General features: G+C 44.2%; 1 protein-coding gene across 1 annotated transcript in view; it reads right to left on the reverse strand.

Annotated features, from left to right (window-relative positions):
• efnb3b (ephrin-B3b) overlaps positions 1-21,310 on the reverse strand; it is a 75,843-nt gene extending 54,533 nt beyond the window's left edge. The window contains exon 1 of the mRNA XM_067523710.1: positions 19,812-21,310. Coding sequence (XP_067379811.1) covers positions 19,812-19,960 — 149 coding nt within the window. The 5' untranslated portion in view covers positions 19,961-21,310. The remainder of the gene's footprint in view (positions 1-19,811) is intronic.
• Between the last annotated feature and the right edge of the window lie 3,420 nt (positions 21,311-24,730).

A 24,730-nucleotide genomic window follows, 5' to 3' on the forward strand; every position in this document is an offset into this window, starting at 1 on the left:
ATCCTCAGAGCCCAAAGATTTGCGTCTTGACTTTTCCAACATGTGTCTAAAACTTTCCACTTGCACCGACATAAAATAGAGGCCAGCAGCAAATCTTCAAACTTGAGAGGCTGAAACCAACAAGCGGTTGCTTTTCTTCGTCGACAGCTAATTTATTAACAGATGACCTATTATAAAAACATATTTAGAATCCAGTATACACACAGTATAATAAAACCTCTGAATTTAAATATTTTTGAAAAGTGTAAAAATATAAGAAGAGTAATAAAATATGAGTCAGATAAGGCAACAGTTCAATCCTTTTTTTAAAAATGAAGATCTCATTATACATTTGGTAGATGTTCTGTGGCCTTTGATCATTTTGAGCAGCTTTTAAAAAGCACGTAGAGCATATTTTTAAATGTACCCTTTTAAAAAAAAGACATACATTCAGCCTAAATTGCAAAAATAAATCTTTTATGATGCATGTCAAGTCTAAACCATGTACTTACACCTCATTGTTTGAAACACCTGAAAGCATCTGCCAGCTCAGTACAAATATGTCAAGCTGTTAGCAGTCGTATCAACACTGAATTGTATTTTCTTTAAATTGGTGTCTGGGGTATAAATTAGTATATTGTAACCAGTCCGTTCCAAGGCCAAATACATTTCGATTTTGGAGACAGCAAAATTCTTTTGCTCAGAAAATTTTTGTTTTTGCAGTTCCAAAGTGTACAAAACATTCAGCCCAGCAAAAACAACAACAAATCAGTGCTGATTTCTTTCACTCCACTGCTGATGTGTTTGTGTGTGTGTGAGGTCCTTCTTCTGATCTGGCATCAGTGGGCAGCTCTGCTAGTGTGTTTAGAAGTGTTAAATGCCCCCCTGACCCGCTGCAGTCTGTTATTAGGCCTACCGACTGCCAGGCCTGCAAACTCATACTGGCACCAACGCCCACGCCTGGCAACACACACATATCGGTCAGATACACAAACTCACATGTGAAAGCAGTTCTAGACAAACATGTTGCAGGGAGACACACACCCGACAGGCATTCGGCAGAGGGTGAATAGTCACTGATCCTCCTCCTTCTCCGCCTTATCAGTACGTGACGTTCCGCCTTACCATGCATACTGTACACTCATTAATCATGATTCTCATTAATTATCTATGCGCCCGGCTGGCTAATTAACACATCAGCTCAAGCAGAACTAATGCTGCATGCTAGTTCACCTCCCACTCACACCCAACATGCCCCAACCCACACACACACACACACACACACACACACACACACACACACACACACACACCCTGCAAACCAACTCCAACTCCAACTTCACTTCCTGTGGGCTAGGAGGAAGAAAAAGAGTCGTGAGAAAAAAAAAGATGATTGGAGGCGGGAATCAAGACCAACTGTCGGCACAGATTAAAGACAAATTCTGTAACATATTATCAGTGACTGTGGTTTAATTTCCCATGTTATAATTTACATGTTTCATGAACCCATATTTGCACTTCTCGATGTTTTGGTGCTGACGTGTCCACATAAATGAGAGGTTTGTTCCAGTCCATTTCCCAGAATGCAGTTTGACAGCCCCTAATGAGTGGCCATAAAACTGTTTATGTCGCTACCTGAGGGCGACAACACAATAGCACTAAAATTACAAAAGCATAATTTAGACTGAAATCCACCGCTAACCTTGGTTATTGGAGCTAATTTATAATCCTGATACATCCTGTGCTGCTATGATACTGAATGCATAAAGATTCAATGACAGCAGCAAGAGAAAAGTGCTCTTCAAGATAAAAATAACATCGTGGGGTTTTTTTTTACGTTAAGTTCAAGAAAAGTCAAACCCAAATTCGTGCTAGAAAACTGTTTTGATTGTGCAAAACTTTGAGGGAATTGAGAGATGGAGAGTTCAATGTAGATAAAGCTGTGAAAGCTTATTAGCCGGGCTGCTTCGTCCACTTTTGAATAACCCCGCTCTGCTCAAGTATAAACTGCTTCACTAAAGAGGCATGGTTTGAAGACAGTTATGAGACAGGCGCTGAATCCAAAAATAAAGTTTGTCCCCTGAATGAGGTGTGTAACAGTCGCTACAGCATGTACTGGCTTGCTACTATAGTGCTGTAGCTGTTAGCCTACTTATTCTGCAACAATGCATGGAGGAACTGTGCTGTGCCACTGGTGCGTAGCAGCTATTAAAACTATATATACCTAGGCATATCCACATTAGAGCTGCTACTTACAATTTTTATCTTTACTGATTAACATATTATAAATTATTCACAAGTTAATCTCAGTCTGTAGAACTCAAGAAAATGGAAACTAGTCCAACCCAATTTCTCAGTCTTTAAATGACTTATTTTGTCCCAAACTAAAGATATGTTAAATTACAGTGATCTTGTTATCAAGACACGTGCTGTCAAGTTCACCATTTTTCGGTTCAGAAACCTTCTACATGCCCCCAGTGTGTATCTGAAACTGTGCAGCACGCATAAGAAAAAAAAATGTCTACATCGATATCTTGCTTCAACAGCTTGTAGTGTTTGATATTATCAATTAAATATCCCCAAAACTAAAACCTACATTTCTGATTTAAGATCCAAATATGAGACGTCTCAGTGTGTGAAAATTGCATAAACTGACTGAATTACAATCTCCCCTGGGAAGTATAGGTTTTAACTATCTAACACATATGATTTATTTATTTATTTTTTTGTCATATTTGAAACAGACAGATAACTAGCAGTGAGATGACTTCAGCACAGGAGAAGTGCTTGGTCCTGCTGCGATATCTGACCATTGCATGTGGTTTATATGCTGGTCCAGCTTCCACAGTATTTACTCCCTTTAATCTCCCATGAGGCCTTGGGCTATAGTGAGATATGTGCCTCAGGGTGAAACGGGGGGTAATTCACACAGACATGGAATTATAATGTTTCCATGCATGAAGCCTTTGAATAATTTACAGCATTCAATGGCCTAACATTACTCATCCCAAAAACACACACACACACACACACACACACGCAGGTCTGGAACAGCCCTGGCTGCGGTGCAGATTTAGTCATTGCGCTCGCCTCACCAATCTCTCGCTGGTGCATCACTAAATACAGCCCCCCTCATCTCATTCTATCTGACAGCCTGTGCAACATATAATTATGTCCCCCTGAAACCAGGGCGGTAATCTCACACACTTGTCTGGCCATTATTACAGAGGCCCTGGCTTTTCTCTACCCACACCCTGTCTTCCCTCAACCTCCCTTATCTAGCACTTGTTCTTTCAGCTCAGTCCTGATTTCTCTATCTCTGCTTCTGCATATCTTTCTCTCTCTCTCTCTCTCTATAGGCCAAAAACCTGAATGAGAGAGGGAGAGAGAGAAAGAGGCGCTCTGACATTAACGAGATTGCTCGTTAAGAAAGAACGGAGGAAGGGGGGAGAAGGAGAGAGGAAGGGAGGTGGAAAATGGAATGGCTGTAATTGGGAGGCTTTTGAAAAGGAGAGAAAGAAAAGGCAGAATTAGGTTTCCATCCAGGGTCTGTCTGAAAGTGTGTGTGTGTGTGTGTGTGTGTGTGTGTGTGTGTGTGTGTGTGTGTGTGTGTGTGTGTGTGTGTGTGTGTGTGTGAAGCAGATACAGAAGAGACTAAATATAAGGTGAGAGAATGACTTGTTGGATTTCTCAAGAGGTGCTAAAGGTCAGACTCACCTATCAATCAGGTTCATACAAAAGGCCCAGTCTAGTCTTCCGTCCCCCCCCCCCCTTCCCACTCCCACCAGCTCACTCGGAGACAAAGAAACACTTTACAGTAACAGGCTTCTGGAGACTATTTCCTCTCTGTGCTCATAGCTGCTGCACTGTCAGCAGGCCTATTACAGAAATGCATTTCATTGGCATTTCACTTCTTGTTGGGCAGGGAGGCTAGAAAGCTGCTTCACAACAGCAGACACTGCCAAGACAGCTCGGTTTATAGCAACATAAAGAAGTGTCGGCTTCTTTCTGCATGTGAATAAAAATGTTTAGTTTTTCCTTCAGCATATTAAGCCTCAAGAAGTAATCTACGGGGCCGTTTTTGAACACACATTTTCTTCATGTGGGAGTGGACGTGATCGCGTTTCCGGTCTAATTCTTGCTAATAAATTTAGAGAAATTGATATTCTAGTGTCTGAATGAGCGAGCCACCCCGAATAAGCATGTGTGTCACAGAAAGTGAGGGGCTTTGCATTTCTTAATGTGGAAATATCTGCCAATAAGTGTGTGTGTGTGTGTGTGTGTGTGTGTGTGTAAGTCGGCATAATCCCTCGCTATCGGACACCCTCCCTTCTTCTTGTGCCAGATGAGGAGATATTCTGCCAAATTCAACGGACAAGTGGGATGCCAACTGTGAACATACACTCTCAGCCACACACATCATACACTGGCATTTGATGCATGTATATAGGACACAAAGAGGTGTGTGTGTGTGTGTGTGTGTGTGTGTGTGTGTGTGTGTGTGTGTGTGTGTAGAACAGGCAAAAACACACACTATTGGCTGGGTGTGGGCAGGTTTATTCTAGTCTATACGTCTGGAAGAAATGTTGGGGGGGGATTAGGAAGAGAGCCCACAGAGAGGTAGATGAAGGAGCTATGGGAGGTATGGAAGGATGGAGATGAAGCAAGAGGGAGGAGGAGAATTAGGGGAAAAAAAAGGTTAAAGTAAATGAAAGATAGCTGGTGAAAGATTAGATCAAGAGTCACGGAGGCAGGGGAACAAAAGCAGGCCAAGTTGATGCTATGAAACAGTTAACTCAATGGTTTATACAGCAGGATGGATTATCTCTACCTCTCTGTTTCTCCCCCCTCCTGCTCCAATCTCTTCATTGTGTGCCACTATAGAGCTCTATGGAAGCAGCAGGATTGAAAGAAATTCCTCCTCTTTCTCTTTCTCCAGCTAAATTAATAATATGAAGCGCTCTATCCCTCTCAGACTGCTTTATCCTTTTATTCTCCCCCCTTTATCTCAGAGTATTCCTTGATTCTATTATTCCCTTGGCTGTATGCTCGAGTTATGGGCTGGTGCACGTGTGTATTCAAAGCAAGCTTGACAGGCTGCACACCAAACTGAGCATGAGAAGTTTTTTTTTTTTTTCTTGTTGTTGCTGGTGAGAGACTGCAGGGTATGAAAGGGAGTAAGAGTGAGAAATAGCGAGAGATAGACCCAAGTGCGACAAAGAGAAACCGCAGGGTGAGAACATAGGGAGAGAATGGCGGGGAGAGAGAGTGGATAAGAAAAGAAGTGGCAGAGAAAGTGCTAAGGCGGAGGTGTGAGATGAGACCAAATAGATCAGACTTACGGTTTCTAATAAGAGGTATGACACATCATCTTTTCGCTTTCTTCTTCTTTATTTATTTGTAACCCACTTTCCTTCCTTAGTTTATCTCCTTAGCGCCTTTCATCGCTCTTCATCTGCCCCTTCATGTCTTTTCTGTCTTCATAGCTGGCTCCATAACAGAACCAGAGTTTAAAAAAAAAAAAAAAAAAAAAGCTGCTACTACTCTTTATCAAGCTGTCGGAGCCCACATGCAGTTTTCTTGTGTACAAATCAAGCTAAAGCATTATTGATTTGAGAAAAACAGGTGCAGTAATGTACAGTAATGATACAACTTTACACTAGGTCAAAGGTTAAAAGGTCGATCCGTCAGAAAACTTTTAATGTGAAGCACCAGTAGGAAAAGGCCATGTTTTTAAAAGGTTGAAAAGGGCGTTCAGACTGAAATCAGCCATGCATTACCATAACCATAGGAGCTATGCTGGTGGGGGTGTGTTGTTTCAGATGCTCTAGGTAATGCATGAACTACAATCCAGGAAGTCAGGTTTGAGTAACAGATCCATGAATGTCAGGGCTTATCAGTAAAACCCCACACAGCTTTATAATACAATGTGACACGGTTGTGCACCATGGGAAAGTCATCATGATGGAAACTGTCCTGATGATTGTGGGCTACGGGACGACACATTTTTATCACAAAGATGTCCATCAATAATGTGCTCAGATATGTATTGGCTGCACCATTAGGATGAACTCCAGTCATTCTGTACCAGCACAGACTATTGATCTTAGTTACTTACAGCTTTGCTTGGAACAAGTTTCCAAACTCATTATTAAAAACACACTACTGCAGTACCTACATTCATCCATTAGAAAGTAAAAATCCTGAGTGATAATTACCTAAGTTGGTATTCTGTAACAGTGGGCACTGGCCCAGTTCAAGTACTGCCACTCACCTTCTTTCCCCCGTCTTCCCCTTCCACACTCCCTCTCCCTTCATCACCCTTCCTTCTCATTTCTCTCCCTCCCCTTCGCTGTCCCTGCATCTCTGCCAGTGAATGTGTTTAATCAGAACGCCAATCAGAGTGCAACACATGTAAGAGACTGAAGCATAATCCAATATAAGATACACAAGATAATACAGCTGTTAAAACCATCAGCCGCCTGCTAGATAACAACCCTGTCACCCGCATTAAGTCTCTCTCTCTTCTCCATCACTTTCACTCTTCCATCATCATCTAATCTCGCTCTTAATGGTGAAATGATTGGTTGTTACTTCTCAGCATCTCCCCATCAGTTTTTTGTTTTAAATTGAAGTCTCCTTGCATCATAATCGCCTTCAGGGTTATTATTGTTGCAAGAAGTCTAAATCTAGCCATGAAAAATACTTTTGGATCAGTGTAAATGAAATTTTAAAAGTGACAAACTTAAAACTTGTGATAAAGTTAAAATAAGTTTTATTGCCATAGTTCTAGAATATGTGATCCTTACATTTTTGGAAATGTTTCTACAAAAAGAAATATTTTTATAGTACCAGAACATTATGATAGACAGAAGTTCTTCACATCGCGACCCTTAAGCTTAACTTTAATTAAAAGTTGCTCGATACAACCTTTAAATCTCTTCTTCACTACCAACGAAGACTTGATTGTTAATTCTTCTCCCATGCAGAGCTGACTGCCGAATGCTGGATTAACGCAGCAAGATTTTTCATCGGATTGGAGCAGATTAACCAGTTTACGCCCTGCAACGAACCCTGACCTACTGAAAAAACTGGCAACGTTACTGGCGAGCAGAAGAACTGAGAAAGACATATAGTGTGCAAAATGCAAACACTGTGGGCATAAAACAGAACCATGGGTGAGCAAACCGGTTGCAGGACAGGTATGTTTGTCTGAGCGCTGACAGACGTCTAAACTAAACAAGAGACAGAAAAAGAGATAGTCAGCAAACGGAAAGTGATGGTTGGCTGATTACAGAAGGAGGGGCTTTTGTCAGCACCTGCAGGAACCTGAAAGCAGCGGTTGGGTTTTCAAAGAGCAAGGATAAGGACGGAAAGATAAGATAGGACTGCAAGCTATTCATCACATTTATAGGGGAGGTGACATTTAGCCAGACGACAGCTTGGTGAATGTGTGCTTTAAGGGTGCACAGGTCACCAAAATGACAATGTAAAAAAAAAAAGGGATCTAAAGTTTATCCTTTTGGAAAACTTACATTCATTAGTGTCTGCAACTTCAACCTCACTCTGACTTGTTGTGTGAGCAGCTTTTATGATTGCTGCCGTATTCCCCCTGTAGATCCATCTCCATGTACACAAGCAGAATGCATAAGAGGAGAATCATCCTGATTGTGATTATAATTATAGATAAAACATGATTAAAACGAGCTCATTATCTCTCTTTTTTTGTCTTGATTTTACTTTTGTGTGTTGGATCAGGGTCACGTTTTTTTAGTGTGGGTTTGAGACACCCGTCACCTCCTAAACGCAGACACTGCAACGTGCACACGAACACCTGTTGCTTATCTAGGTTAGAAATAATGGACGAGCAGGACCAAGAGATGGAGTGAGGAGGACTTGAGAAAGACAGAGAATGGGGCTTACAGAGAATGGAGGGAGGAAGGATGGAAGGCTGAAGATAAACTAAGCTCCTGACAGCAAAGCAGAAAGTGCGTTAGGGGAAAGACACACTTTGTTGTGAGAGGACAGTGGACAAGGGAAGTGACAGGCAGGTGGGGAGGTGAAAAACAAGGACGAGTGCAAGACATGGTCTGGGAGAAAGAGGGGAAAATGACTGAAAGTAGGAAGAGAGAGGGGAAAAGGCAAGAGGACGGGGTGAGGGAGAAGAGGGAGGGTCCATGGATTTATAATCCCCTTACAGACAGCTTTGTTGAGTGATTGACAGCCCGGTGCGCCATGTTCGAGCCCAAGCGAAGGGGGGCCTCCACGACTGGAGGGATTATCTCTCCCCTGGCTTACAACTTCCCCCCTGTCCCCATCACCAACTCATCACCCCCCCCCCCCCCCCCCCCCCCCCCCCACACACACACACACACACACACACACCCCAGCCTTGATAGGGTCAAGTGGTACAATCCAGTTTCTGTTGTTTTCACGCTCTCTTTTAATGCTTTCCCACAAAAACCTTTGTTTCGTATGATTGTGTTGTTTTGCAAATAATGCTAAATGCAGCAATGGAGGGGAGTGGGGCAGTAAGCAGCAGAGAGGGGGTGTACACAAACCCACGCAGGGCATGTACACAAGCGCACGCACCTACGCATGACACATGACGCATGCCTGACATTCTCACAATCACTCTAGCACACAAGCAGAGGCGCACACACACACACGTACATGTAAAAACTCCCTCTATCCAACATAGAAGGGCATCATGATAAACAAGACCTTGAGTGAATTCTTTTGTTCTAGCTAAGTACAACCATAATACAGTTAGTTCGCCCATCATAAGAGTGATTAAATTTAAGAGGAAACGTAAGGAGAAAGCAAAGGTTTGGATTAAAATAAGAGAATATAAAAATACAACTGAATTAAAGCCCTTATGTACAATGGTAGCATTGTTTGGCTGCTCAACAGCAGTTAAGGCTTTGAAAAATCAGATATTGTGTATAATTTACCAAGTGCCAGAATACACACCTCAAAGACTGGACGCAATGCTCAGCTGTGTACACACACACACACACACACACACACACACACACACACACACAATGGCCACCCAGGACTTAGGCTCCAGATGGGCTAGGCCTAACTTGGACCGGTGGCTTTAGTGGAACACACAAAATAGGGAACCAAACACAAACACAAACACCACAGCAGCTGTGTGAGTTAGCTAGCAAAGACAGACAGTCTCTCTTCAAAATCCAAGACCACACAGCCAGAGGGTTATCAGTGCAACGTAACAGAAATAAGCATCACACGCATATATTCATACCCACACATACACACACGAGGTACGGCACAGTGACCCACGGTTATGCCACCCATCCATCAACTGAAAAGCAAAGATCACAACAGAGAGAGAATGTGGAAAAGGAAGGCTTTTGTCCCAGCGCCCTCTTTTCCTTCCGTGCACCAGCATTGTTCTGGCTCGATTTTTCTCTGTGGGGAAGGAGGGAGAGAGGGAGAGAGAGAGAGAGAGAAGAAAGAAAGAAAGGAAGAGTAAAAGAAAGGAAGAAAGGAGGGCGCCTCCATCTGTTTTTCCCCCTCCTGTGGCTGGGGACCTGCAATACAGCTGCACTCCAATGGAGAGCAAGACTGATAAAGACTGAGAAAGAAAGAGAGAAAAGGTTTTTGGAAAGGAAGTTTAAAGGATGAGGTAGCTAATGAGGGAAGGGCTTCCTGATTTCTAGAGATTTTAGAGGGAGTGGTACATCTGCTCGTGTGTGTGTGTGTGTGTGTGTGTGTGTGTGTGTGTGTGTGTGCGTGTGCATGTGCACACAGACCCAGATCTGGTTCAGTCCCAAATTACTTTGACACTGTAGTGATAGGCAATCACGATTATTCATCCTGTCATCACTACAGAGGACCTATTTATTGCTGGACAGTGATGAGTGAATGAAAAGAAACAGAGACTACACATCAAAAACCACCCACAAAGAAGAAGGGAGGAAAAAAAAGAGCTGTTGGTGGAAAAAAAATGGAGCAAAAGAAGAGAAGAAGATGAGAGCAATTAAAAAAAAAAAAAAGAGGGAATACATTTCACTGTCTGCCAGCTAGCTGTAACATGATAACGGCTTGGATATGCAGAGAAGCAAATTTACACTGCTGGTGAGCCAGACAACGAGAGAGAAAGTGAAGGAAAAGACAAAAGAAATGAAGGGGAGATTAGTGTTGAGAAGTGGACTGGTTTTGCACATGACGAGAGGGGTAAGAGTGCATGTGGGAGAGTGCGAAGCCACAGAGCGGAGTGTGTGTGAGGGCTTTCAGTGGAAGCGCTTGGAGGGCAGCTCTTTTGTTCACGGGGAGCAGAGGGAGGAGACTGGAGTGAAGGAGGGAGCGCGAGGGTGCAGAGAAGAAGAGTAGAATAAAGGAGTGAAGGATATGCTACTGATGGAGAGGAGGGGGATACCAAGGGGGGGGGGGGGGGGGGGGGGGGCGTATGGGGGTGGTGGAGGGTACCTCTGAAGAAACTCAACCCCTCTACTTGGACTTTTTCCAGCACTGGGAGCAATAACATTTTTCATCTGTGCATGCATTATATGTGTGTATATACAACACTACACTGTGAGCACGCACGTCTGGACGTGTGTGTGTGTGCCTGTATATATGAATGCTCGTGTGTGTTGACGTTGTGTGTGAGGCTTGAGGACAAAAGCAAGACAGAAAGACGGAGTGGTGGAGGATAAAACTGCTAGAAAGCCGCTCTGAGTGCAGGGAGCTGTGTATTGCAGCCCGTGCCAGGGTATCAGATGATGGCATGTGGAAGGGGCAACAACGATTCACTTCATCGCTCCTTCTATACAAGATGGATCTTGTTAGAGTTACTTGTCCTGGACAACAAAGCACAGCGCTGCATTCCATATGCAAAAAAAAAAAATTAAATAATTAAAATAAAAGGCCATTTGGAGGCAGTCAGTTTACTTTTGTACTCAGCTTTAAATCATCGCTTCAGGTTGAAATAGTTTTATCGGCAAAATGTCCGCTTTTCAGGAAATGGAACAACACAGGCCTTGTTGTAGTCTGACAACCATGAATTTTTGAGTTTATCCATTGCAGGTTGGAAAGAGGTTCATGAACCCAAGAGGCTGGATGATTTTTTTTCTCCCCTGTCCAAGACAAGCACGTAGTTCTTCGGCTAACGTCAAAATCAAAACCGTGTAACTTTCAAAATGTGAAAACATAATTCCTTCTACAAAATAAAAGGTTTTAATTTTAATCTTGACTTAATTTAGCTAGTTGCAGCTAAGCCAGTTAACGTCATAATTCTTTAACATAGATGTTGTCCAAGTGCCCTGAGCAGCACCATCAGTGAAAGGATGCTCAACCCACACTTGTGTCTGCTGCCTTCACACACACACACACACTCTATCTCCACTGCCCCCAGAAAAATCAATTATCTCAATCAACGATAGAAGGATTTTTTTTTTCTGTGCTTTATTTTTCATACAATTATTTTTTGTTGCTCTATTCTGGCTGTTTTAACTTTTCTGCCCTCCTACAGGGATCAATATGAGTATTATCCAAGATAATCACCACTGGCACATTAAAGTCGTATATTCTTATCCACCTATCAGCAGGAAAGCAAATATGTTCATTTCTTAAAATTTTGGGGAAGATCTTATGATATTTGCAACGTGCAGAGCAGGAAACCTTGAAATGAAAGTTTCCAATGTTCCACACCGTCCTAAACACATTAAAGCAGCACTTGCCATATGTTGCCTTCCATCCGAGTATGTGACCTCCACGGACTGAGATACACTGACAGCCTTTCAGTGGCAGCTCAGGTCCCCACATAAAGACAGACCTTCTGCATTCAAAACTGAAGAATTAATCTTAATCTTGCATTTCTAACGTCAGTCCTACTCAAATTATATTTAATGCCGAACTGAGGAAACAGAGCATGATTTTCCCCTGCACTGCTGGCCAAGGTCAGTTTCCCCATAGACTGTAGCAACAATGGGCTAATGCCAAAGCCAGATGGACTACGCTCACTTAACGGTCTTTTAACTCCTAATTAGAAGTATGCACACACACTCACACACGCAAGCATCTGAGGAGAAGAAAGCGTCAAAGCCTGGAATAATAATCAAGGTGCTGTGAGTCGGGCATGGAGAATATTACAAAAGATCAGAGGTAGAGACGGAGGCCTGTGCTCATATGAGGTAATAAATGTGTCCGTTTATTAGTGAGCCAAGTTTCTAGATGCCGTTTCAGCAGGGCAGTTCAAGACAGGGTTTCCCCACCAAAGCCTCTTAGCATGTGGATCATCTCTGACCCGTTGTAAGTCAGTGGGTAAAGATTATCTTAATACTAAGATGCTTTGGAGTAACAGGCCTTCACATCTCCCACACAAGAGACCAAACATCCACTGCAACAGCCAGAGAATCCACACCCCCTCCAAACCCCCCTACACAAATAAAAGCCATGTATCGTTTTGTAGTTGAGCAGTGAGTAGTTGCTCTGCTTTGTAACCAGGCTCCTTGCAGGCAGGGTGATTCATGTATGCTTACTTTTGCAGCTCTGTGTGTTTTTTTGCAAATCTCTGGATAACAGCTTCTTATGCCAAAAATATAAATGTAAAATGGGATATTTAAAGAAAACTCCACCTGTAGCCACTTCACTTACACAAAAGCGGCTACCGCCTGTGTGCCTTGCATTTCTAGGTTCATTCGTCGTTTGACGGCGTATTTTTATTTCCATGACATGACTTAGTAAGATTGCGTTCCATTTAAGCTACAATGGAGCACAATAAAAGGGAAAACACACTGGCGAATATCAGGTTTTGGAGTGTGTTTTGTAGAATCAAAGAGACAAACGAATGCACAGGATATAATCCATCAAAGACAATGCAGACACCCCTTTTGACTATAGCCTCTATAGAGCAGCAAGCTAGTTGACTTTTGAATAAGAAGCATGAAAAAAAAAGAATTCTCATCCTTTATTGTCATAAAAAAGAAGCTCAAGTAGATGTAGGCAAAGCCCGCTAAGACAAGGTGGCCCACTAATAAATGTAAATGAAAATTCATCATCCTGGAGTGCAATGAACTTCAAATATTGATTATACAGTGGAACAGCAGGGCTTCCTTTTAAAGGAATTGATTTAGCTTGTGGCAAATTAAGTCTATCAACACATTGTTCTGCTACGAGGCATTTGGCATCGTTTCCGCCTTTGCGAGACTTGCATACTTTGTGTGAAGTTTGTTTGCAGCATCATATGAAGTGTGCTAAAAACAGAGAGTGGAAACAGCTGCCGCTCTCTTAATTGCTCCACGCCAAGTTGATCAAAAAGCTCATTGGGCCCAAAAAGTCAATGAATCCCTTTTAAAGCTTACCAGGTTTCATGGTGGACTTCACAGGGGATAAATATTATGGGACGTGTCAGTAATGAGGAATGAGGGGCTGGCTTGGTTGTATGTGAGCAGGAAGCAGCTAGTTGTGGCGGTGACCTATAGACCATCAGTCACTCTTCCTGTCTGGGCCGTGTCACATCAGCCAGAACCTCTATCAGACCCGGGCCGTGCTCCCAAACCATCCATCTTTCTCTTAACTCTCCTTCCCTCACTGTCTTCCACTTCTTTTGTTGCCTGTCATCTCTCTCCTCTCCTCTATCTTTCCCCTCATCTCACCCTGACAACAGCCACTTCTTCTATTTCTGCCCTCTTGCTCATATCGTTCGAAGATGTTTGCCAAAACTTCAGCTGTGACAAGACACAGCTGTCCGCCAGAAAGCCCTGCTCATTTGTCTCTCTTGTGCAGACACTCTCGCTTTAACATTCAGTTACAAAACGATACTGGGCCTGTGTCCAATCAAAGCGCCATTTGACATCCACTGGCAGACAACAGGAGAGTGATGAAGTTTTTGTGTTGATTAAAGTGACGGGATTTAGGGGAAAGTCATAAGAAGATAAAACCGTTCTCATTTCCTTGTACACGTTCCGCCTGTATGTGCAGGGCCCCATGCAAACAGGGCTCCACCTTGATGTTGCTCGTGGGAAAAGCAGGTCGGAAAACACCAAACATGCTGCAGAAATCTGTCTATCATCTCATTGCTGTCATAAAAAAAATCCCTTTTTCTTTAGAACTGTGCTTCTGTGTCTGGAGGATAATGCAAGCTGCTACGCTCCAAAAAAAAAAAAAAAAAAAAAAAAAATCAATTCGAGAAAATATTTGGAAGAAAAACATTTATATTCTAAACAACTTCAAGTGATTGTAACACTGGCAGGTTTTTTGTTTGAGAAAATTAGACTTCAGGACCTAATTGCACACACACACACACACCAACGGGTAGTTTACTAGGACTTTTCTGGTGCAGTGGCACATGGCGTGCACAGCACAGCCCAGAGCTTGGAGATCTTAGCACAGAGTTTAGTATTCATGGCACAAACACACACATGCCAGCACATCCTCTGTCGCAAACAAGAATCCACACACACACTCATTCATACCAAATGACAACAGCATCAACTCCCTCCTGCTGCTATCCCGTTTATCTGGAATGAAACAAAGTCACAGTAGCTGCTGCAGTATGAGCCCAACCCCAAATGTGAGCCGCCACATTCTGAGCGTAAACAACAGGAGAGAGGGGAAGAAAGGGCTGAGAGGAAAAGCTAAGACGCTGGAGGCAGGTAAGAGGCAGGATAGAGAAGAAGGTGAGATCAGTGAGGTCGGACCTAACCTACACACTCCTTGGGACTAGGAAATCCACACACACACACACACACACACACACACACACACACACACACAAACACGGACACGCACACTAGCTTCCCATCACACCAGTCTGTTTCTCAGTGTCACCCGGGGGAGGAGGATTGACCTGGTCCAGTTCAAATGCTGCCAGGAGGACTGGATGATCCTGCTTAGGCACAGTGTGCTGTGAAGCAAGCTAATGAGAGGCCACTGTGTGTGTGTGTGTGTGTGTGTGTGTGTGTGTGTGTGTGTGTGTGTGTGTGTGTGTGTGTGTGTGTGTGTGTGTGTGTGTGTGTGTGTGTGTTGGCTAGCTTTGCATCGGGGCTCTGGGTTCACCAACCTAGGGCAATCTGCCCAGTAACGCGGGGACACATGACCCCTTCAGACCTACAGCCTGAATTACTGTTGCCACTACGACCGCTGCGACTGTGTGCGTGTGTGAGTGTGTAAGCGCCGTGTGTTTCCAGGGGAGAAAGTTGCTTGTTTCTGCATGTGTTCAAACATTCTGAACTAGCTCAGCCAGCCACACGCTTTTAATCTCCTTCATCGTAATCATCAGCACTTTTAACAATTACCAAAATCCCAAAGTCACTGCTAAAGCCCAAGGGACTGGGGAAATAAATTAGTTCTTTAGCTAACCCCAGCATATTTACAAGGCCGCTTTATAGCTGTTATGATGTTGATGAATGTGCACTGCCCCTGCCAAATAAACTTATAATCGAGTGATAAAATAATGAATGAATTCCGAGTGGAACAACAGTCCGTGACGCCTGCCAATTTCCTCGCCTCAGCTGTGTGTGTGTGTGTGTGTGTGTGTGTGTGTGGATACGTCTGGCCTCCTGTGTTTGCCGTGTAGTGGTAGCGGTGTGTTTAATGCCCACTTGGACATGCAACAGAGGAGATACATTAAGGAAACAGACTCTTTTACACGTGTGTCCAACAGAGATGGGAGGAGAGGTGGAGACCCCCCCCCCCCTTTCCACTCCCGAGGCTCATTTATGTGTAACATGTGCAGGCATCTGTTCTGTTGAGAATAGACCTGTCTGTTCACAGTGCAGCTGTGTACCTGTCTGTCCATCCACCTGCTTGCAATGCCCAAAGAAAGAAAAACCTAGGACAGAAAGGAAAAGATCGCAGCCTCTGGCCGGCTTGGCTTCCTCCTTCTTTTCCTTCCCCGGGCCTTTCCTTTCTGCTACATCAGCTGAAACCTCTTTTCACAGCTCCTGTTGCTCTCAGCTCGTAAACTTACACACACTCCTCTTTTTCACCAGGGAGGGAGGAAGAGAAAGTCAACGAGCAAAGAAAGGGGGGGGGGGGGGGGGGGGGGTTGCAGCTGTGCCTGCTTTAACAAGCAGTTCAAGCAATATGGTTCATATTCTATTATTTCCCTTTTTTTCAAGTTCTCAACATTCCTTCTCTTGTTTTCTTTCTCTCTCCTAAAAAGAGAAGCAGAAACTACCCAGTAGATATTCTCTAATCATTTAGCCTAAGGATGTGTGTAGGCTTACCCGGCTCCTGCTTACTTATCCACACAGCCCAGAAAAGCCTCAGTGCATGCATGCATTATTCATGAAGGAGAAACCTACAGTTTGAGCAGATAGCACACAGGTGAAACCGGGTGTGGAGTTCACAACATACAAACAATCAATAAAACGGGTGCTGGAATGCTGCTCCTTTGATATGACACCCTGTTTGACCTACTAACACTTATTCCACTCTCCGTGCTCAGTCCCACAATGCCTTCGCCAAGAAAAAAATTCCAACTGATTTTTTTTTTTCCCCCTTTTGTCTTTTCTCTGGTTTTTGCTGAAACACTTAGCCTAGTTAGCTAGTGTTTTATCCAGCGCCAATTAGCCAGCGATTAATGAATTATTGAGAAACTGGAAGGGGGGGATTAAAGTTTAATGTGGATCTTGGGGGGAACAGTTGTATTACAAGTCACCGCAAGCGCTAAGCGGGGAGACGCCCACCCTCAGCAGCCGTTTACAATAATCCACAGCCGTTTATTGAAGTATGGAAAGAGGAAAAGAGATTCTGAGAGCAGAGGGAGGGGTGACTGAGGCGGTTTTGGCCTTAAGAACAGACACCGAAATCAAACTTGCAAAAAGGCCAAAAACTACAAAACTCCATATGCTGTGATCAGAGGACTGACCAAACCAACACTTTCTTGTCTTGAATTCATTTTCTCCATGTATGTGCACGTCCAGCCCATGTAACTGTGCCAACCCCCCCCCCCCCCCCGAATGTAAAATTTGAACTTCCATCACAGCGTAAGGCCGATGACAGGAGATGCTGAGATAAGGCTAATGTAAAGCTGCGTGGATAAGGGGGTGGGGGACTCTTCCCAAGGTGATCGTTCTGGTTCAGTACTCTCTTCCTCAAGCAGAACCTGTATTAGCACTTTAGTCTTAACTGGTATTGATTTACTTAGGGTTAGGACTGTCTGCACTCCCACTCTGCTTCTATGCTGCTCCTTCTGTTTTTCTTTCACCTCCCGGCACCTGTCTGCCTTTATATTGCTCCCTGATTAGCTCTGTGTCTTTTCTTGTTTGTTGGCCTGTAGTGATATCAACTGATGCACAGGTCAATAAGAGAGTGGATGCAGCACTTGATGACTATAAGAATTTTTATACAATATTTTACTGTTTTTTTTTTTTACTGAGCCAAATACTTAATAAAAAAAAAAAAATCAGGTAGCCGAGTCTGAGGCACCTCCACTACTGTGTTTCTTCTTTGCCTGTTCACCTCTGTCCCCCTCTAACACATGTTAGGGTGCATGAATGGCTGCTGTAGTGCCATAATTAGTGGCTGGATGTGACACATGTTTCCAATTTGCTATGTCTGGTCGCTGCACAGGAGGGGGTGGAGTGACGGAGCGAGGCGGACATAGAGGAAGACGGAAAGTGACAGGTGGAAAAATTGGGAGGAAAGGACGGGGATGGAAGATGAAAACAGGAGCACGGAAATAGAGGAAGGGCGAAAGGGGAGAGAGAAAAAAAAAGGAGAGGAGAAGAGGCTGAGAAGGAGAAGAAACTAGAGATTGCTCTTAAAGGTGGAAAGAAAGGTGGAAGGAAGCTGCAGGTGGACGGTCTAAAACTTCAAAGCAGTCCATCCAGCAGAGGTCAACGTGACAGTCCATTTGCTACACAGGCAGGATGTGAGCCATACATGCACCCCTGCACCTGAAATACACAGACTACTGCTCCTGCTTGCTTTTCGCCTCATTTCAGGAGTACAAACCAGATTTGTGTGGACTCAGGACCTTGTCCTTGCAAGATGCGCTCTATTTGGACAAGCACAGGCTCTTAACATATTTCAGCCCAGGGCCAAAACTCTTTTGCCCTGAGGCAGCTGAAACTAAAGTACTGCTCCTGCTATGTAGCGAGCGAGGAGAAACAAGTACATGCAAGTGTGTAAAACGGCCAAGAAAATAAACTGGAGGAATGACTAAGCTGATTAACTATGAATAGTAAGCTTCATGAATAAGCTTCATAGTATACAATAGGCTTTGTATTTTGAATATATGAGTGAGCAAATCTGTGGAAATGACTATGGAGTCTGGCGTCAAAGCCACCACCCCTCTAATTGCCAGCCAGGCTCATTCACTAAGCCCCGACACCCACCTAACGCTGAACTCCATTAGGAGACAATGGCGTGGAATCACCTGTAAAGGCCCCGAAAGCTTGAGCCGTTGGCTTCTCACTGAGAATTATCCTCCCGTGTCCAACTCTACTCCCTGTTGGGTGAATCCACCCACTGCTGACAAAAAGCCCTCATTAAGGGCTTCATGCCTGGCTCCACAGCGGGGGCCCACGCACAGTCACATCTGCGGAGAGCGAAGAAACCAGGCAGGCCGTAGCCTTCAGCACATGGACGCATTAAAAACCTGTTAGTCTCTGAAAGAGCCCCTGGCATGGGTGTGAGCTGGGGATGGCAAGCTTTGCAGTCAGTTAGTCGAAATTTGCATCTGTAGCTTTGTGCACTGCACCGTGAGTGATGTAGGAAAAGTTAGAGAAAAAGGGAGTTATTTGAGCTCCCAGTCGTCCCCTCAAGCCTGATAGTTCCATAGCCTATTTATCAAGCTAAAACACATCATTGCTCCAGTTTGCTCCCAGAAATGTGTCAGAAATTGCAGAATTGAAGCCTGTTGTCACCCCCCCTTCTTTCCCTCCCTCTTCACCTCCATACAAGCCTTCTTGTTATTCTCCAGCCCCCCCTCCCTCTCTGCCCCCGGGTCAGAGAGGGACACAGGGAAATTGGCAGAGGTGTGAGGAAAGTGGTGTCGGAGCGGCAGAGAGGTGTTTAAAATGACATTTCCTCAGCTTAATGCCCGACACCTTCTCGAGAAGGGGAAGGGAGGGAATGCAAATGACCGTGGCCGAAGTGGGCAGACTGGTTGTTTGGAGAGGCCCGTGGGCTGAGGCTCGGACACTAATCAAGGTCATCCAGCAACAGCAACTGGAGCAGCACGCACACGTCTTTATTATCCCCACACAGCTCCCATCATTTTTTTTATTATTATTTTTATGTTTTTTAGCCTGGAGCTTTCAGGGACTTCACCAATAAGAAGTGCAGCTGGATTCTCCACAGTAATCAATGTGAGGAGGAGGAGGGGGACAAATTCACAACAGCTGTGAAGCAGAGCGGCCTAGTTCAACTCAGTGTGTCTCCATTTATCAAATGACACTGTTTATATTGAACTTCTGCTCTAAACAATAATGATGGAATAATGCCATTTGGGGCAGAAAGTGTGTCCAATCGGCCAAATAGAAACCTTAATAAAAAGAATGCTTAATACCCTCAGAGGCACTGTGACTGATGTAGGCCTGCGCTCTGCACGGAATTGCAGCCTTTATTGAACTTTATGGTGTTTTGTAAGTCACGCTCCATCACTTCAGAGCCCTTACTGGTGCACTTAGAGTTGTCGGCGCTCCTCCCTAACTGTTGCTCAAATCCCCCTCTTCTCAGCATTAAGATGCATTTCACTCCTCCAACGTGCAATTAAACTAATTATTCGATTAGATTTGGGGTTTTTTTCCCTTTCTTTTTTTGCGTGGGCCGGAAAACTTTAAGAGCCAACCTGCAATTAGTCGAGCAGTAAAAATTTTATTTTAAGGTCTGCAAATGAGAACAGCTCTTACCTTTCGTTCAGGGAATTCCAGTAGATGGGCTCCATATTGCTGGCCGTCGTCCCCAGTAAATCCAGTAAGAATACCAGCAGGATTCCCAATCCATTCCCACTCCGTCGACACGCCATCTCAACCCTGACACCCAGCATATGTAGCCCCATTTAAAAGAAATGAGAAATATTTTCGGCGTTATTAATGCTGTTTGCAAGGAGCCTCTCAAAACAATGGATGTGCGACAACAGCCGATCAGGCTATAGGTAGAGACAGTCAGAATGTGGAGTGAAAGCCTGCTTTATGCAACCTCATGGATCCAACATTCGTCAGGTTGCACTGGAGAAAGCCCAAACAAATACACACTGAAACGTGCAGGGCAAACTTGTTCAATCCGTGCGTCTGAATCTTCCGAAAACGACGGCTTTTCTGCGCGTCCACGGTCGTACTATTTCAGTGCCAATCCCATGACTTTCCCATTAACTGCTCATCAGTCCTCGTTTTTCCAGAGCAGTGCCACTCAGCTCAAATAAAACTCCACTCAATCGAATTTTCAGCAATTTATCGCCACCCAAGAGCTATTTCTGTTGCCTTTCGTTGCGCCCTAATTGTCTTATTCCGAACAATGTTGCCTTGTTCTCTGTGTCGACTCTGTGTGATTTCTCTCCCATTACCTTGTTTTCCGACAGGAAAATCTACCTCCCAACATATCGGGCAGGACGGAAAGAAATAGTGTCAGTTTGTTAGAAGGAAACAATCGAAATCAGGCCAAAACTGTGAAGGTGAAACGTTTAAAATGGAAAGGATGTCACTCGTGTCCACAGCTCCATCCTCATAAAGACATACTGATGCACGGTGGGCTCAGTCAGTGTGCAATGCAATCCTTATTCTCCTCTTTGGAAAATACACACACTGAACACGGGTTGTAAATCCGCAAATCCTTTAGTAACGCAGTCGTTGAAAAAAAATCAAATAAAAAACAATCAGCATCCAAATGGAGGATAAATCCAAGAGTCAATTCAGGCTACAACGCAAGAAAACTGAAGGAGAAACAAACCAAAGAGCTAGAAAAGCATTTCCACTCTAATAATATCGCACAAAGGCAGACGTGAAACTTGTGGAGTAATTAAAAAAAAGATGCGAGTAGTGAGCATCAGTTCATGTTGGAAATGGACCTGTGTCCGATGTAGCGCATCATTTGGAGAGCTGGACGCGTCGCTTCGCGGCCACAGAAAAGGTCTTCATGCGTTATCTCATCCGTCTCTCTGCCTTAGAATCCCACTGGTTTGACTTGCCCTAATGCTCGCAGCACATTGACAGACTGACTGGCTTGTTTGAGAGAAGGAGGAGGGAAAAAGGGGACGTGTGTGAATGGGGGAAAAAAAATCCTCATCCTCCGACTGGCAGGCAGGGCGCGCTGACGGAGCGCAATTCTTTCAGCCTTTTTTTTTTCAGGGGGGCGGTATCGAGTCCCTTTCAGCACCTCCTCTCTTCTCCTCCTGTCTGAGTTTCAGGGGGGCCCCCGACTCGGACCTCTGGACTCCCTGGCGCTCTGTTCTACCTCCTTTCAAACGGTGAAGAAGACCCCCCCCCCCTCCTCTCCAGACGCTCACCAACGTGCGCCTTCCTCATCTCAAAGTCATGACGGAAGAGCAAGAGCGCCCTCAATGCTTTAAGTGAGCATTACATGTGGCACCTGAGGAGATTTTTACTGAAGAAAATCAAAGTGGAATCTTACAAGATCACACAAATGTCACAGCGAGGCTATAAGTGGCTATAGGTGTATTTAAGGTTTATTTTAAAGCATAAAGAAGCCACATATGAATAATTCATATGTTTGGAAAATGCAGAAAGAAAAGTAAGACTTAGGCCAATTATGTAAAACAATGTCTTTCGGCTAGATTCCCTACATCCGTCTAAACCCAGTCTAAACAAAAAGAACCTCCTCTGTTTGTGTTACAGGATGTGGCCCTGCTCGCTCCCTCCCACACACACACTTTCTCTGCATCCTTCTAATGACAGAACAAGGAAAGGGTCCAGCATCTAGCACCAGCACTTCAAAGTGGGCTGCTCAGCTTGATGAAGTGCAGGACGAGCCGAGTGACAGGCCCAGCTGAGGGCCACACACACCAGTATTTACACTGGGGCCCCCGGTCGACAAGAGCACTGACACTGATTCACTTATCCACTACGACCAAACACACACACACACACACACACACACACACACACACACACACACACACACACACACACACACACACACACACACAAACGTGTGTGAAGACTGTAGCACTGTGAAATGTGGGGTTGTATTGCCCCCACGTGGTAGTGAGTCTGCACGACTCATGTCAGGGTGATGGTTGAGCCTGTCAGACCAGTAATGTTAAACCAGCTGAACTGTTATTAACACCTTCACATTTTGTTCAATAATTGCAAACTTTATGTGATATTACACAGAAGCTGCTTTCTCAGACAAACCTTCTGAGGTTTCCTCCTAATTGTAAAGGGTATTTCCACTTATTTTCACACATGAAGGTCAACTCATCGCCCCAACTTGGGACAAGACATATATGTACTGGCATCATAGGAAATGTAAGATCTGGCATTGTTTGGATTCTGACCAACACAAGTCAGGATACTCCAGCCTCTGCTGCTCTGATTCACCAACTTTCTTTTCAGATTTTAACCTGGAATCCCCATTCAAATGTTTTAAGTTTGTTTCCCTTTAAAAAAGGAAAACTACAAAATGGCGCAAGATGTGTGAAAAAGTGCTTACAAGACATTTTCCAGCAAAGGAGCCTTACTCCTTACATGACTTTCAGCGCTGCCTCCAACACTTTAGTATAGCAACTCATCAGTTCCCCAAACTATACACAGCTACACACACAGGGTATAGAAGAAACAAAGAGAGAAGGAGAGCTTTGATATGTTTCAGTGAAAATATTTCACTTAAAAACAACAGAGGGAGGAGAAACTCAATGCACCACGAATACCTCCTGCTGCTCCTGCACAGCCGGGGAAAGAAAGGAAATGAAAGCGAGGCAGAGATAGTGGGAAGCACGAGGGGGGGAGAATAAAAATGACAGGAGAGTCATGTCTATAAGAACAGCAGACCTGAAGCTGCCAAGGTTTTAGTGTCATGCTCGAGGGTGCTTCAGTAGAACAGATTAGTGATCTTGCAAGGCCTAAAAGCCACGATCTGCAGGCTGAGGGCTAATCTGCAAGTGAGACAAAAGTGCAGACATTTCCTCTGCGATGCAAAATTGCAGCATGGTTTCAACAAGAATTGTAATTGCAGGCTATGAAATCTAAACAAGAAACAAATACAGCGGGCAGATTTTATAGAGCCGGGCAAAAAAGAAGGAAGAAAAAAGAAAAAGAAAATGAGAGCAGGGATGGAGCTGTTGCTGCTGCACTGACCTCTGCAAACCTTGGCAGGGCAGATGACAGAGCTAAATGTAGTGGAGGAAGTCAGACTGGTTTAGAGACAACAGCAGTTCAGAGGTGGAGCTGGCATGAGAAACAAACCTTCTGCTCTGTCTGGGAATCTATCTGTGTGGGAAAATTGGCTGGTTTGTGGCTCTCGTTCTCTTTCTGTGTGTGTGTGTGTGTGTGTGTGTGTGTGTGTGTCGGGGATGACTCAGTTTTTGAAAACGGCAGCGCTATAAGATACCACCTACATCAGACCTGCCATTCTGCTCAATAACTGAATGTACTTTCTGTTGTGATCTATGAGTGGAAGGAGGGAGTTTGTCGCATACTATACACTCATGGCTGCTGTGTGTGTGTGTGTGTGTGTGTGTGTGAGTGAGTGTGTGTTTATTAGTGCTCATTTATTCATGCTGACCTCATTTACTGCACTGACCTTCAACTCTTCTTCATAACTGCATCTTCTCCCTGGTGACTGTGGCTACAGTCTGCTCCAGCTGCCAGACTTCACCACACACACATATAATGTACTAAAAATACACACACACACACACACACACACACACCCAAACACACACAAAAAAGGGATGAGCATCACTTTCAAATTGCATATATACATGCAAACATAAGTGCATGGGTAACATGCATCGAGCACAATGATTAAGGTTCAGGACAGACACGTGCACATACACATACACACAAAAACCCACACCGGCTGCAATACAAAGACCTCAGATAGGAAAACATGCACCCTGATGGGAATGAAATTCACACCAAGGGTGGTGCAGAAACTTTTGTGTGTGTGCATGTGTGTCAGTGTCAAAGCATAGCACCCTCGCCTGCCTGGGAGTTGATAGATCTCAGCTGCACATCTTTATCCTTCAGCATCTGTCTGTCTCAGTGAGCTTTCTCCCCCTCTCTCTCTTTCTCTCTCGCTCTCTCACACACACACACACACCTTCTCATATCTTCCTGTGACAGAGAGACAGCCAGGTGGGTAGGAGGATTAAATGAGGAGAGGTGAGGGGTTGTGCTGCATGTGATGTGCAGATCACACACGTGTGGATGTAGAGAGCAACTCATCAGTAAACAACTTGTACCTGGCAGCTGATCTCTCGCACATCCACCTATATTTGCATTCTTAGTTTGTGTTCCTTCTGTTTTAGCTGCATTTACAAAGGTCTTTAACTCAGTGCAACCTGTGTCGCCAACTCTTCTCCAGCATTACCCGAATCTAGTTTTAATTTTGGTCCAAATTTAAATGTAATGAAAAAAACCTTAATCTTAAAGCTGCTCAACAAAGGAAAGCATAGATTTAACTGTATCATTTTCTATGTTATCCATAAGAAAATCAGTTCAGGTTTCACTCAAATAGTGTTGTTGCAGGAACCACTGGCAAATTAATTAAAAGCCAAAATAAACATACAAGTCTGTTTGAATAAGTCCTGTATTGCAGCACACAGACAGCTGTGCAGATGGAAAATAACTAAATAAATGGAATGTGTATG

The sequence above is a fragment of the Channa argus genome, chromosome 12, assembly GCF_033026475.1.
Source record: "Channa argus isolate prfri chromosome 12, Channa argus male v1.0, whole genome shotgun sequence".
Lineage (NCBI taxonomy): Eukaryota > Metazoa > Chordata > Actinopteri > Anabantiformes > Channidae > Channa > Channa argus.